Here is a 14,750-nt window from a genome sequence, read left to right on the forward strand (position 1 = left end):
GGGGAATCTATCTGTCACTGCATACCTGGGGCTGATCTTGGCCTGGAAACACTTTAGTGTACATTTTCAGAACAACATTCATCCTGTGTTCAGTAATGGGCAGATTCTTCTCTGGTCTATAAATGCATCTATGGCCAGATCTTTTTTTTTTTTTTTTTTTTTTTTTTTTTCCCCTCTGTCAAAGAAAATGAATACGGTCATATTCACTGAACGTTGCTGAAGTGTAGGATAGATTTAGATTTTTTTATAGATTTTGTGCCTCTCAATAAGAGCCTTATTCTGTGCATTAATACCATCTCTTTATGTTATAATGTTTGTTATAGTAGCAATAGCAGCACTGGTGCAGGCTTCCTCCCATTTTTGGCAATAACAGATGCTTTTTTGTAATTTATTGTGGACCATCGGCCTAAGAAATAATATACCCCCGATAGGACAGAAGGAATCTCTGGACCTATATACAGATCCATTATCCGACAACCTGCTATCCATCACCCATAGGCTACATTTTATCCAAATAATCTAAATTTTTAAAAATGATTTCCCTTTTCTCTGTAATAATAAACCGTACCTTGTACTTGATCCAAACTAAGATGTAATTAATCCTTATTGGAAGCAAGGCCAGCCTATTGGGTTTATTTAAATGATTTTCTAGTAGATTTAATGTATGAAGATCCAAATTATGGAAAGATCCGTTATCCAGAAAACACCAGGGCCCTAGCATTCTGGATTACAGGTCCCATATCTGTACTAATTTAGCCTGTGCAGACACCAAGCACATTCACGCGTAAGTTGTGCTTTTACAGTGTAAGGTTAATTATAGAGCAAGAGGCCTGAATGTTAGAAACCAAACTTGTCTGCCCATAGGATAAACAGGATACTGGTGTGTGACGCTCTGGGTGTCCCACAGAGCAGATCTATTTAAGAGTCAAGGCAAAAGGACATTGACGAGTGTTCAGGATGTAGACAAGCGGAAGGGATTTGTCTGGGTCAAGAACTCCTTGTCAGAGCAGTATCAGAAGGCTTTCAGTGTCTGGGGCATGCTCCAGGCTGTAAGACAGCAATCCCATTTGGGAACGGCCCCATGTGTGCTTAGTTTTATACTGCTTATATTTATTTTACATTTTTAAGAGGCAATGCCATTTACTTTTTCAATCTAAAGTGCAATGTAGCATCTTGTGCAGTTCTAAAATGACCTTGTAAACATGTGGTGGTCTAGCAACTGGCAGATGTATGCTTTGACCATTCATTCTACCTGCTGATTAATTGCCGTGACTGCTAAGACCTGGTGCAAAGTTTGTAACTTTTATTATACCAGCTTGTAGAGTGTAAGTGATTGTAGGACTAGCAGTTTCATTGTGCCTTTAAAGTCTGTAATAAAAGGATTCATTTTTAAGAGGCAATGCCATTTACTTTTTCAATCTAAAGTGCAATGTAGCATCTTGTGCAGTTCTAAAATGACCTTGTAAACATGTGGTGGTCTAGCAACTGGCAGATGTATGCTTTGACCATTCATTCTACCTGCTGATTAATTGCCGTGACTGCTAAGACCTGGTGCAAAGTTTGTAACTTTTATTATACCAGCTTGTAGAGTGTAAGTGATTGTAGGACTAGCAGTTTCATTGTGCCTTTAAAGTCTGCAATAAAAGGATTCATTTTTTAAAAGAGTACAGAAATGTTATTGTAAACCAAAAGGTCATTAATGGTTGAATGACGTTACTAACAAACCTAATTTTGGCATAGCTAAACTAGATTTCCACTCATTAGCATTTTTTCAATATATTTCTTCTGTTTTTTACCACTTCATGATTCTCTTCTATTCACTTTTCTAGCTTTAAGCCACAGGTAGCACCTGTCAGATGTTTAGGGATTTTAGAAAGAAAGACGTTGGGTATTCACAGTTGGAAGTAACTTACACTGTCCTTAAGCTACTCCCTTTTTGCATAGAGACCTGGTACTTGCCTGCTAAGCCTTTTGAAGGGACAATGGATTAACCTTGTTGCTCAGTGATATGTTTGGAACATTAATGAGGCTAAGAAGTATATTAATCCGCTAAGATTTTCCGTCTCCTGTGACCAACAACACATACAAATCTCTGACAAGGGTAATAGTGGATAAAAACATGACATAGCTTGTTGACTGAGCCTTTGTTGCCTGGCCTTTTGCAGCATTCATTTTGTGGGTCAGTATGTTAGTGGGCTATTTCAATTACCTACGTTTATGTCTATAAATGTACAGGTATGGGATCCATTATCCGGAATAATAGCAATCTCCCATAGACTATAAGCAAATAATAAAAAATTTGGAAAAAAATTCCCTTTTCTCTGAAATAATAAAACCGTACTTTGTATTTGATTGTAACTAAGCTGCATTAATCTATATTTGGCAAAACAATCATATTCAGTTTATTTAATTTAAATTTTTTTTTTTTTAATTGTTTAATTTTTTATAGCAGACATAAAGGAATTGTTCAGTGTAAAAATAAAAACTGGGTAAATAGATAGGCTGTGCAAAATATAAAATGTTTCTAATATAGTTAATTAGCCAAAAATGTAATGTATAAAGGTTGGAGTGATTTGATGTCGAACATATCCGTCAGAACTACTTTCTGCTTTTCAGCTCTCTTGGTTTACACTTACTGTTTACCCTGGTTGCCAGGCAGTAACCAATCAGAGACTTGAAGGGGGCCACATGGTTCATATCTGTTGCTTTTGAATCTAAGCTGAATGCTGAGGATCAATTGCAAACTCACTGAACAGAAATGTACCATGTGGCCCCCCTTCAAGTCGCTGACTAACTCAGAGTTATAGAGCTGAAAAGCAGGAAGTTGGATTCTGGCTGTTTTATTAGACATCTGTTCACTCCAGCCTTTATAGATTATAGATTACATTTTTGGCTAACTAACTATATTAGAAACATTTTTTATTTTGCACAGCCTATCTACCTACACAGTTTTTATTTTCTCACTGAACTGTTCCGTAATTTGGATTACCATACTTTAAAGTTTAAGGTATGGTAATCCAAATTACGGAAAGATCCCTTATCCAGGAAAACCCTCAGACTAGAAGTTTTATGATTTGCACTGCTGTATGAAACAAAGCTACTTATTGGAAAAGTTATTTTGCCCTGTCAATTCAACTTCAATCAGATTTTAAAGCTGTGTTGGCAATCCACTGGTTTTGAACTGATCTATAAGCAATATAACACCGATTAATGCAAATATTTTAATTCTGTTAATTTTTTGTTTAGGGGTTACTTCTCCTTCAAGATTGTGCATTGTCCCTTGCTGTGAATGGCAGGTTCAAAAATAACAAGCTGCACTACTTCTAATCACATCTTTTAATTCAGCCAGCATGTATGTGTATGTCAAAATCAGATCAAAAATATGACCAAGCATGGGTTGTCTATCTGTCCAATTAGAAACCCTTTTATGCTTACAGGGCAAATACATAAAAAAAAATGAGATCTGTTTTTTAATGGTTTAATCCTCATGTATTACTATGTTACAGTTAAACATTTATTGTAAGAAGATATTATGGAGCACTGCCTTATTTCAACCCAAATTAACTTAAACATGCACCATTATTTTGCTCATGTATGTCGTCCATTGTCTCTTTGCTGCTGCATTAGTGTTTCTCATAATATATACTGTATTATCATATTGCTAACACAGCTCATTGTTTTGTCATTAGTAAAGTTAATTAACATCCCAATAAGGCTGCTTAAAACCCACAATACAATCCTTAATTAGTACTTGAGGTAGGCTGTAATTGTATTTTTCACTACTGTGTTCAGTAAAGCAGTTTATAATTTAATTTCTCCTGTTCGGTTGAATGTAGGCTCGCAAATCCCACTGTAAATAAGCCATATTGAAGCGTCTTGTAAATTTGAGATTTTAGTGGAGACCCTCTGTGTACAAGATACGGTAGTATAACGCTTGACTATTCTATATATAAACTTAGAGGCATATTTATTAACATTGGACACAAATCTAACTGGTGATATTGCCCATAGCAACCAGATTTTTCTTGCTTTCTAGCTTGTATATGTTGTTGAAATCTGATTGGTGGCTATAGGCAACATCAACATTAAGATTTGTCTCCAGTACTAATAAATGCCCCTTATGCTTGCCATATACATATGTGAGTTTTTAAAAACTCCCTGAACTCCCATAAATTCAAAAATCAAAATGTATTTAAAAGATTTAATTTTTTAAACTTAGATGTATGGAATCCACCCAAAACCTAAACTCGAATCCAATTCGATTCAAATTTTAAAAACTTGATTTGAGGTTTTTCTCTGAAAACAACTTGAATGTCAGGAAGGCTGCAAACAACTCAAAATTGATCCTTGGATCTCTCCCATTGACTTAAAGTGGACTTGTCACCCAGGCACAAAAATCTGCACAATAAAAGTCCTTTTCAAATTAAACATGAAATCCAATTTCTATTTTTTATTAAAGCATTAATAGCAGTTGTAAACTCATTAAAAAATCTCAGCTGTCAATCAATATCCGCCTCTATGCCGAATAGAGGCCTGGCAGACAATTACTTTCACTTTCCATTCAGCACTTCCAAGATTTCACTGCTCTCCACACATTCCCCCTCTCTCATCACCGTTTAAATGTGCATGGGGATGGACATCAGGTCCCCATTCTGGTGCACAAACAAGATTCTGAGATGATGCAAGGCTTTCCTTAATAACAGTGTCCACAAAATGGCTCTTGCCTGCTTGCTATAATTATGAATTCCCAGACTGAATCAAACAAGATTCAAATAATTTAAATAGTGTAATTAAGTTCATTTTGCTTGACTAATGTGATAAAATAGGATTTTGAATAATTTTATGGAGCAACGGGTCCCCTTTAAACAGCAAAAAGGCTGCTTTTAAGTGTAGAATAGTCAAATTTAAGCATATGCAAATTAGGGGTGGGGAGGGAAATCACATGACTTTTAGTCACAAAACTAGGAAGTAAAAATGTTTTCCCCTTCCCACCCATAATTTGCATATGCAAATTCAGATTCGGTTCGGTATTCAGTTGAATTCGGCCAAATCTTTCGTGAAGGATTCGGGGGTTCGGCCGAATCCAAAATAGTGGATTTGGTGCATCATTTTTTGACCATAAAAAAAATAAAAAAATTCTAATTTTGAATTCGACCCTTGATAAATCTGCCCTATAAAGTCATACGAATCTTCGGTACGTAGGATTTTTGGACTGTGTGTGAATCGTCCTGACATTTTTCATGCCATTGCCATGGCAATCAGACAGGTTTGAAGATTTGTGTTGGCTAACGCTAATATCTCTTCATGTATTGCCTATCTATATCAATGGGTGACTCTCACTACTATTTGTCAGACATCTTTTGTACAATTGCTGTTGCTGTGAAATAATGACCATGACGTTTTCTGATTTGTTCTTTTTACTACATTATTTAATCTGAATGCTTAGTGGTAGGTCAGGAGATGGCACCATCCGATCTTTTATCTGACAAAAGGCTTTATTTGCACGCCTATGGCCAGCTTTAGGGTCTCATTAAAGGAGATATATTGTGTGAACTACAAGATTTTGCCAGTACATTATATTGGTTTTTTTGAAAATTTTTTGCAAAAACCCTGTTGGTCCAACCCATCTGTTCCACTTCCTGCTCCCTGAATTCTCTGGCTGTGCAGGGGAGCTGGCAGCACTCCACACACTGCACTGATTGGCTATCCCCCTCTACCTGTATTATACATTATTACATACAAGATTAAGTGGTCAGTAATCCTATATGGCTCATTTAAGAAATTACATTATATGTTTCATTTGCTAGCACTTCACCATGAATTCAGTGCTGAGCCAGTAGACAAGTTATCATGTGAGCCTGAAACAAAACACAAATAGAACCCAAAACAAGTCCAAACAAAGCCCAGTTGTTTGTTTTATGATTATTTATTAACCCTCATTATTTAACCACAAGGCCTTTCCTCCTGTTTTTGGCTGCATGTTTTATATCTTTTTGGAAGCAGAATCACAGAGAGAGCTGGAATGTGATGATCACAAGGCCGGCACGGCTCCAGACTGGGATCCAAGCTGTTGGGTTGTGTCCTAGCTCTGAGCACTCTGCCAGGAGTTTTATGTACCAGAGGAAGCAGGCTTGATTTCTGCAAGGCATATTTAGGCAACTGCATGCTGCTAATTGGCACATGTTCTCTGCTTTTAGGAAACTAAGGCTTATAACATGTGTTATTCATGTACTGTACTGCAGTAAATGCAGTACTGTTATTTTTTTGCAATATGAATGGCTTATTATTGGGCTTACTCAATTTAGACCCCAAAAACTTTTTAATTTACTTCCCCTTTAAAATGGGTTTAATTTACTATGTAATGGAAGACATTATTATTTTGATCAGCTTTCCAGTATAAAAATATTTATAGTTTTACTTTGGTTTTAGGGTTATTAATAAATGTAATTGCTATGAAAAGCTGTATCTCTCTGACCTCCCACTATTCTTTGCACTGCTGGTTCTGACTGTTTAAATTGTAGGAAAGCCAGCTGATTTAACTGACCCAGTAAGGAGCATGTAAAGCATTTTGAGAAAGGGATTTCTGACTGTATGAGCTGATTTTGCTACATTGTTCCTAGCCATACATTTGCCTGGATTTCCTGCTTATGAATTAAAGATAAGTACAGAACCTTGAAACAAGCAGAAGATAAAAAAGGATATAATCATATCCTGGCTTGTTAGTTATGTAATTCAGTGAGTGCAAAGCGAGTGCATGATTTTCAGCATGATTGCACCCACATTACGATATGTGCATTTAATGTTGTACACACTAGCAGAACAAACAGACTGAAAGAAAAAAATGATTCCTCACTGCTCATTAGGGCACCTGTCATAGGAAAATTGTTTCTCAACCAGAGGTTGGGACTGAACTCAGAGGAAGTGCTGAGTGTATAGGCACGAAACGCGTTTGTTTTTATCCACCCACTATTGAATTTATGTCACATAGTATGTCCTAATAAAGCCACACTGATATTAATACCTGCGCCTCCTGTGGATATGTCAGTCAGTGCTGGTAGCAGGTAAAGTTTTTTGTGAGATTGGAGTCTTCGTTGGAAGTTGCCGAAATCCCGCAAGAGCTGGGGCTGACGAGGAGAGGCATGTCTTGCATTACATCCGCCATTATTGCATCTCTGTATTTGCCAACCGTTTTTTTTTAAGACTGATGCCCTAGGTCCCAGTGGTGAACCAACCCAATGGTAGTGGTAGCAAAGGGAAGCTCATACTGTGTCTGTTTCAGATGTTTTTGAAATACTGCTCCCAGAATTCCCAGACAAAGGTTGTAGGTAAACATCTGGAGGGCTGCTATTTGCATGTTCTTTTTCGTACGCATTATTACTGATATACTTGCTAAATTGCCCAGTGCAGTTATAGCAACCAATTAGCTTTTTCTTTTTTATCCGTCTACTGAAAGCTAAAAGATTAAAGCATAGGTTTGATTGGTTGCAATAGGCATTGCAAGGTGAGCATTTGAGCTCCTTTTTTCTTTTTTTGGTACATTTGCATTATTATATACAGTTCTAAATAAGTTTTTTTTTTAAAAATATATATATATATATATATATATATATATATATATATATATATATATATATATATATATATATATATATATATATATATACTGGTAATGTTTACTGGCTTAAGCTAATATAAAAGGGGATTGCAAACCTGTAAAGATGGCCATAGATGTTGAGATTTTTAAAAGATCAGATCCTGATCGTGAGACCACGATCTTCTCAGAACGATCGTACGAATTTACCATCAACTAAAAAGACCAATTTACCAGGAAAACAAAGGGGAGCTGCCTGCTTGGCCCTGCAAACATAGATAGATTGCACTGGGACTGACAAAGATTTTTTGACCTGGCCAATCATTTTCCCGACAGATTTCGGCCGAAAAATTGTAAGATGTACGATCGTTCGAATACCACTAACCGCACGATAATTTAGAAGGATTGGTTGGCCTTCCCTAAAATCGGTCGTCCGGCAAGAAGAATCGTCGCGTCTATGGGGAGCTTAAGGGCTGCAAACATTAGTTTAGCGATGTACTCAAATTTACACTTCACAAGAAACCTATATCTGTACACTATGCATAGCTGAAGTGGCATTTGATTTAGTGGTTGTGTGGGTGGCAATCACCTTGTATCATCTGTCACTGAATGCTCCATAAGAGGTCACTAGGCTGCGACTGGAGCTACCTACAAATAAATACTTTCCGAATAATTAAATCATCCCTTGTGAATGTAAGTGTATGTGTGCATATAATATATCTCTATTTATGTATGTTTGTATTTATGCATGTTTATGTCATGTTTTCTCTTTCCTCAACAATATTTTTCTTATGGTGATACAATTAACAGTTACAGTTGAAAATAAAGAATGTGTGTCTCTAATAAGGGTAACTGTACTTGATAATGATCTGCACAAAATAAAATATTAAACACATGCAATGTGGTTTGATATTAATGTCTCCGTTTTGTTCCTGCTGGAAAGAGTAAAAGCATGCAAATCATCAGAGATATCATTCATGCTCTCTAGTTGTCCTATGAGGAGTGCGAAAGTAATCAGGCTGGCACTCGGACAAATCCCTGAGCTCCCTATCCAGCTGGTACAAGGCCTCAGAGGAGATTAATGCAATTTGGAGAAATCTCAGTTATTCACGATGTGACACAGGGCACAGGCTCACAGAGAGGTTCTGGAAATCTTGTATAATGAGAGGCGGCTGTATACAAATGCTGGCAGTTACTGTGTTTAGAGCACTAAAATATAATAACTTGTTATGAAAAAGCCTGTTATGTTAGTGTTACTGGATCAGCTGAAGAATACGTTACAAATCGAATAAATGCAATTAACAAGGGTGGCACTACTATCTCCTAAAGAAAATGTTAACAGCACTTATCTTGATAGACCTTTTGTTTATCTGCATTGAAGGTTCTGTGGCAGTAATATCACACATCAAGCTTCCATGTTTTAAAAGATTTGGGATTATGGCACCCTTGAGATCTTGTCCACCTGCCATTCTAAGGCCATGGGCACACAAAGTATTTTCTCGGCTGAGTAGAAACACAGAGAAAAGGGCAATCCACTCCCTCATCTGAATGTACTGCCAGGCATAGCATTAGCCTGTCAAACACATGAAGTGGATTTAAGAGTGTAAATGTGCATGCCCATCAAACAAAGCTTTTGATCACTAATACATGTTTTATGGTTTAAATAGGTTGCAATAAAGATCATTGACAAGTCTCAGCTGGACTCTGTGAATTTGGAGAAGATCTATAGAGAGGTGCAGATAATGAAGATGCTGGATCATCCCCACATTATCAAGCTTTACCAGGTATTGCCATAATCCAGTGAAAAGTATGAACATGAAGAGGTGCCCCTAAAAATTGGCACCCTTTTTGGAAAAGAAAATACACAATATTGGGTTCCATTTAATTATAATTAACTGTATGGCCAAAGGTATGTAGACACTCCTTCTAATTATTAAAACAAGTCCCAGTCATTATTGGAGCCATTACATTATACAATGACATACTTGAACATTCATTGTTTCCTACTTTATAAGAAAAGTTTGGGGAAAGCTCTTTCCTGTTTCAGTAGAATAATATCCCTGGGCACAAATCCTTACAGAATTTGATAGCAGAGGGGGAGCAGAATGACTTGACTGTCCTGCACATAACCCTAAACTTAACCAACTGATGACTGTGGGATGAACTGGAATATCCAGGCCTGCTTCCCAAAATAATTTTCTGAACCTATATGTATGGATAGAAGCAAAACACGCTAAAAGTTTTCCCGGGAGTGTAAAGCTTAAAGGCTCTGGCAGTAAAGAGAGGGACAACTTCATATTGATACCCTTGGTTTTGGAATAAGAGCCAGGTGTCCACATACTTTTGGCCATGCAGCGAAACTACAGGTTTTTGAAATATCTACTTTGTGCTAAAGAAAATAAGCCATCATTATGGAAAAAATATAACTTTGCTTTAGTGTTGTCCATTTCTAATAATAACCTCTAAACTAATGCTCACTTGCTGTATTTGAATGTATATTTAGATGACGAGCTGCTCAGATCCCAGTTACAAACCACTCTTCTTGGATTATGTTACTTTAGTGAATTATTTTTTATCACTACATGGGAAGATGTTGAATTTAAAGGGTTATTGATTATTGCCTAATTGAATTGATTTGTAAATACAGTTCATCATCTGTTACAGATAGGTCCATAAATATTTGGACAGAGACAACTTTTTCTCAAATTTGGTTCCGTACATTACCACAATGAATTTTAAATGAAACAACTCAAACGCAGTTGAACTGCAGACTTTCAGCTTTAATTCAGTGGGTTGAACAAAAAGATTGCATAAAAATGTGAGGAACTAAAGTCTTTTTTAACACCGGGCTTAAAAGTAATCGGACAGTTGACTCAAAGGCTATTTCATGGGCAATTCATTTGTTATGTCGTTATCAATGAAGCAGATGAAAGCCCTGGAGTTGATTTGAGGGGGGTGCTTGTATGTGGAAGATTTTTCTGTGAACAGACAACATGCGGGAGCTCTCCATGCAGGTGAAACAAGCCATCCTTAAGCTGCAAAAACAGAAAAAACCCATCTGAGAAATTGCTACAATATTAGGAGTGGCAAACTCTACAGTTTGGTACATCCTGAGAAAGAAAGAAAACAATGGTAAACTCAGCAATGCAAATAGACCTGGACGTCCTTGGAAGACAACAGTGATGGATAGGGTTGCCACCTTTTCCTGAAAAAAATACAGACCTTACTATATATTTATCTTTTCTCCCTATTAATAACATTGAGATCAACCATCATTTTTACCGGGCAGGCCGGTAAAATACCATCCAGGTGGCAACCCTAGTGGTGGATGATCGCAGAATCATTTCCATGGTAAAGAAAATCCCCTTCACAACAGCCAAACAAGTGAACAACACTCTCCAGGAGGTAGGCATATCAATATCTACCATAAAGAGAAGACTGCATAAAAGTAAATACAGAGGATGCACTGCAAGGCATAGCCAAGTCAGTCACCTGATCTGAACCCAATTGAGCATGCATTTCACCTGTTGAAGACTAAACTTCAGACAGAAAGGCCCACAAACAAACAGCAGCTGAAAGCCTCTGCAGTAAAGGCCTGGCAGAGCATTAAAAAGGAGGAAACCCAGAATCTGGTGATGTTCAAGACTTCAGGCTGTCATTGCCAGCAAAGAGTTTTCAACCAAGTATTAGAAATGAACATTTTATTTTTAGTTTTTTTAATTTGTCCAATTACTTTTGAGCCCCTGAAATGAAGTGATTATGTTAAAAAAGGCTTTAGTTCCTCACATTTTTATGCAATCTTTTTGTTCAACCCACTGAATTAAAACTGAAAGTCTGCAGTTCAACTGTTTTTAGAATAGATTTGTGACTGTGTAATAAAATAGGGTTAAAGACTATCTGCTTGTGGTTAAAAGCGTATTTTACATAATTTATACAATACTCATCTTTGGCAAATAGAGTAAACTTTATATGCACTGTATACAGAGGTTAACTCAGGACAAGATGATTAATACTGAGTGAAAGAATTTAGTTAGCAAGTAAAATCATATGAATAAGATCAGCCATAACGTTTAAGCAAGCATTGCATGTTTTAACAAGAGCAAAAGTTTGTAAAGGAGACATCAGCAACTGCTGTATTGTTCCCTCGCATAGCTTTGGCCTTCTAATTAGCAAAGTATTTTGTGGGCAAACCCATCAAATAACGCTATGATTCTATTGCTGATTAACTCAGTATCAAAATGACTAAATAAGCCTTGTATTCAACAGAATCACAAGTCCTTAAAGGCAGCATTAGTTTAAAAAGACAGAGGATATTTTGAATGATATTTAGAATTTCTATTTGAATTGTAATTCTAATTTTACTTTGCAGGTTATGGAAACCAAAAACATGCTGTATCTTGTGACAGAATATGCCAAAAATGGAGAGATTTTTGGTAAGCAAATTTCTAACCTGAGCCTGTCCTCTGCATGCCCAAAAAAGTGTTTACAAAGTATAATATGGGAACATTGCTTATCAAGAAATCCATCTTTAGTATGTATTATTAATACATTGTAGCTATAACCATGAATACAAGCTTGTCTAGTGGTACCTTCTTCCAGTCATAGAAAAGAAAATGGTTGAAGAAGTGTCACTAAAGCAACAATTTAAAAAAAATCAGAGAACCTTTATTTCCAAGCTTTCATTTAAAACAGCTAGCAGGTAAGATTTGTGAGACATTTTTCCTGGACTGTGACGTCTACATGTATCAAGTGGCCTAGTCCTAGAGTAGGCCACGTGATACATCTGTTTATAGTCAGAATAGAGAATAGATCTGTAGAAGTATACAGCCCTGGTTTCTATGCTGCCATCTAATGTGAATATGAATTCATTACTGAATATACATTAATTACGTATTGTCCGTCCCTAAGCTCAGGTAACTGGTCAGGGGAGCAGCTGTCCGAGAAAACACCTGTTATGACATGACCCTTAGAGGAAAACTAATAAATGTGCCCAAAGAGAAAAACTTGCATGCCCATTAATGGTTATGAGTAAGGGATCTTGTATTGAACTTGCGCTGCTTTTGAAACATAGGCACACTGCAGAAACAAACCCACTCAAGACCATTAAAGGTTTTCCAGTTTCCAAGAAATGAACAAAGCACACACCTTGTGATGATGTGAAATTGTTTAACAGATTAATAGCTTCTCATCCCAGCAGAAGCAATCTATTTCCTCTGTATGGCTCTGATCCCAGTGCTAGATCTGCCTTCAATCTCTGTGCTTCATTACTCCTTCGTTTGGCTGATCGCAGTTTTCTACTTGGAATGTAGGATGTTTGAAATCCCTGTTATCGTGCAGGCATCATGGTGCAGTCCTCCACAGGACCAGATGTGAGGAAGTCATATATTTGTGTCTTTAAAAAGCGTGTGAGAAAACTAGTTTGCGCTTTCCATGACTTCTTTATTTTATTCCACTTATTCTATCGCTATCCCCTTCTCTTATAATTTGCTTTCTGCAGCTTTGCCGTGCTATAGCAAGCATCCTGTTTTATACCCCAATGTCTGGAAAAAGTGGGTGACATGTACATATTCTTTATTACATTTCTAACTCAACTGCATGTTTGCATGCCCCCAAAAATAGGATAAGTTTGGTCGGTTACTCTGGTTAGATCACACCAAACTTGATAAGCCAAAACTAAAATCCAGCATGAACCAATTCAGGTGTCCGGTCATCAGCCAACCTGGAAAGCTAGTAACCTGATTGGTCAGGTCAGTGCATCATGAGCATACATGTGTGGCTTCTTTCACTAGAATACAACTGAACATACTGCAGGGTTATTGGTTGTATTTCAAGGCACCGATCGTGCTGATGGGATTTGCAGGGTGCTATAGATTAGAATTCTATTGCAAGTAACCATGGTAACGAACAATTCAGTAGTTCCTTGACAGGTTGATCTGTAATGTCGGAATCACATGAACAATTATTAGCACGGTAATTTCTATCTCTCTCTCTCTTAAATCAAATGTAAAAAACTGGCTGTGCAAAAATGTGGGTACCCTTGTAATTCTGCTAATTTGAATGCATGTAACTGCTCAATACTGATTACTGGCAGCACCAAATTGGTTGGAAATCTACAAAGGCATTTATGCAGAGGGAGAAGTACAATATTCTGGAATGGCCATCACAGTCCCCCGACTTGAATATCATAAAAAATCTATGGAATGATTTGAAGCAGGCTGTCCATGTTAGGCAGCCATTAAATTTAACCGAACTGGAGAGATTTTGTATGGACGAAATAACGTCAAAAATAACGCCATCCAGAATCCAGACACTCATCAAAGGCATCAACTAAGTATTGATGTAATATCTCTGTTGGGGTGCCCAAATTTATGCACCTGTCTAATTTTGTTATGATGCATATTGCATATTTTCCGTTAATCCAATAAACTTTGTCACTGCTGAAATACTATTGTTCCATAAGGCATGTTATATATTAAAAGAAAGCTCAGCCAGTGATAAACAAAACTCCAAAGAATTAAGAGGAGTTCCCAAACTTTTTCATATGACTATATAGATAGAGATATAAATATATACATAGTAGGATAGATAGATAGATCGATAGAAGCCAAACCAAAAAGGCCCACACTCACAGGTCTTATGTAGAAACAATTAGGTTTTTATTTTATTTTATTAGTGGAGACTTAAGTTTGACTACAACAGTAGCCTTCCTCAAATTGCACAAACACAAACAAATTGTGACTAATTGCAAGGGGAGCAAGAAACATTTGCATATAACCTTTGCATAATGAAAACTGGACTCACTGAAAAAACCCTGCAACATTTGCACAGTTTCATTTACCATCTACAATAAAAAAATAAACAGTACTTTTACATTCAGGAGTTAGCTGAAGATTGTCCATGGAACTATATTAGTAATGCAATTTGGTATTATACCTGAACAAAGCATAAACAGTCAGGGAAATCAAAAATGAATATAAAAAAGAACCACAAGCCACACCTATATTAGCCATGATATCAGTAATGTCAGGAGCCATTATCAAAGCAGCAGCTGTGTTGCTTTTGGGATGACACCAGTGTAAAATCAAACAAATAAGTTTGGGGTTTTAAATGAGTCCACTTGACCAATGATCAGACGCATATCTGTGCTTATTTATTTTAG

General features: G+C 36.8%; 1 protein-coding gene across 1 annotated transcript in view; it reads left to right on the forward strand.

Moving 5' to 3' along the window:
- sik2.L (salt inducible kinase 2 L homeolog) overlaps positions 1–14,750 on the forward strand; it is a 104,283-nt gene that overhangs the window by 21,118 nt on the left and 68,415 nt on the right. The window contains exons 2-3 of the mRNA XM_018225910.2: positions 9,259–9,375; positions 11,961–12,024. Of these exons, the coding sequence (XP_018081399.1) occupies positions 9,259–9,375; positions 11,961–12,024 (181 nt within the window). The remainder of the gene's footprint in view (positions 1–9,258; positions 9,376–11,960; positions 12,025–14,750) is intronic.

Source organism: Xenopus laevis, chromosome 7L (genome assembly GCF_017654675.1).
Source record: "Xenopus laevis strain J_2021 chromosome 7L, Xenopus_laevis_v10.1, whole genome shotgun sequence".
Classification (NCBI taxonomy): Eukaryota; Metazoa; Chordata; class Amphibia; order Anura; family Pipidae; genus Xenopus; species Xenopus laevis.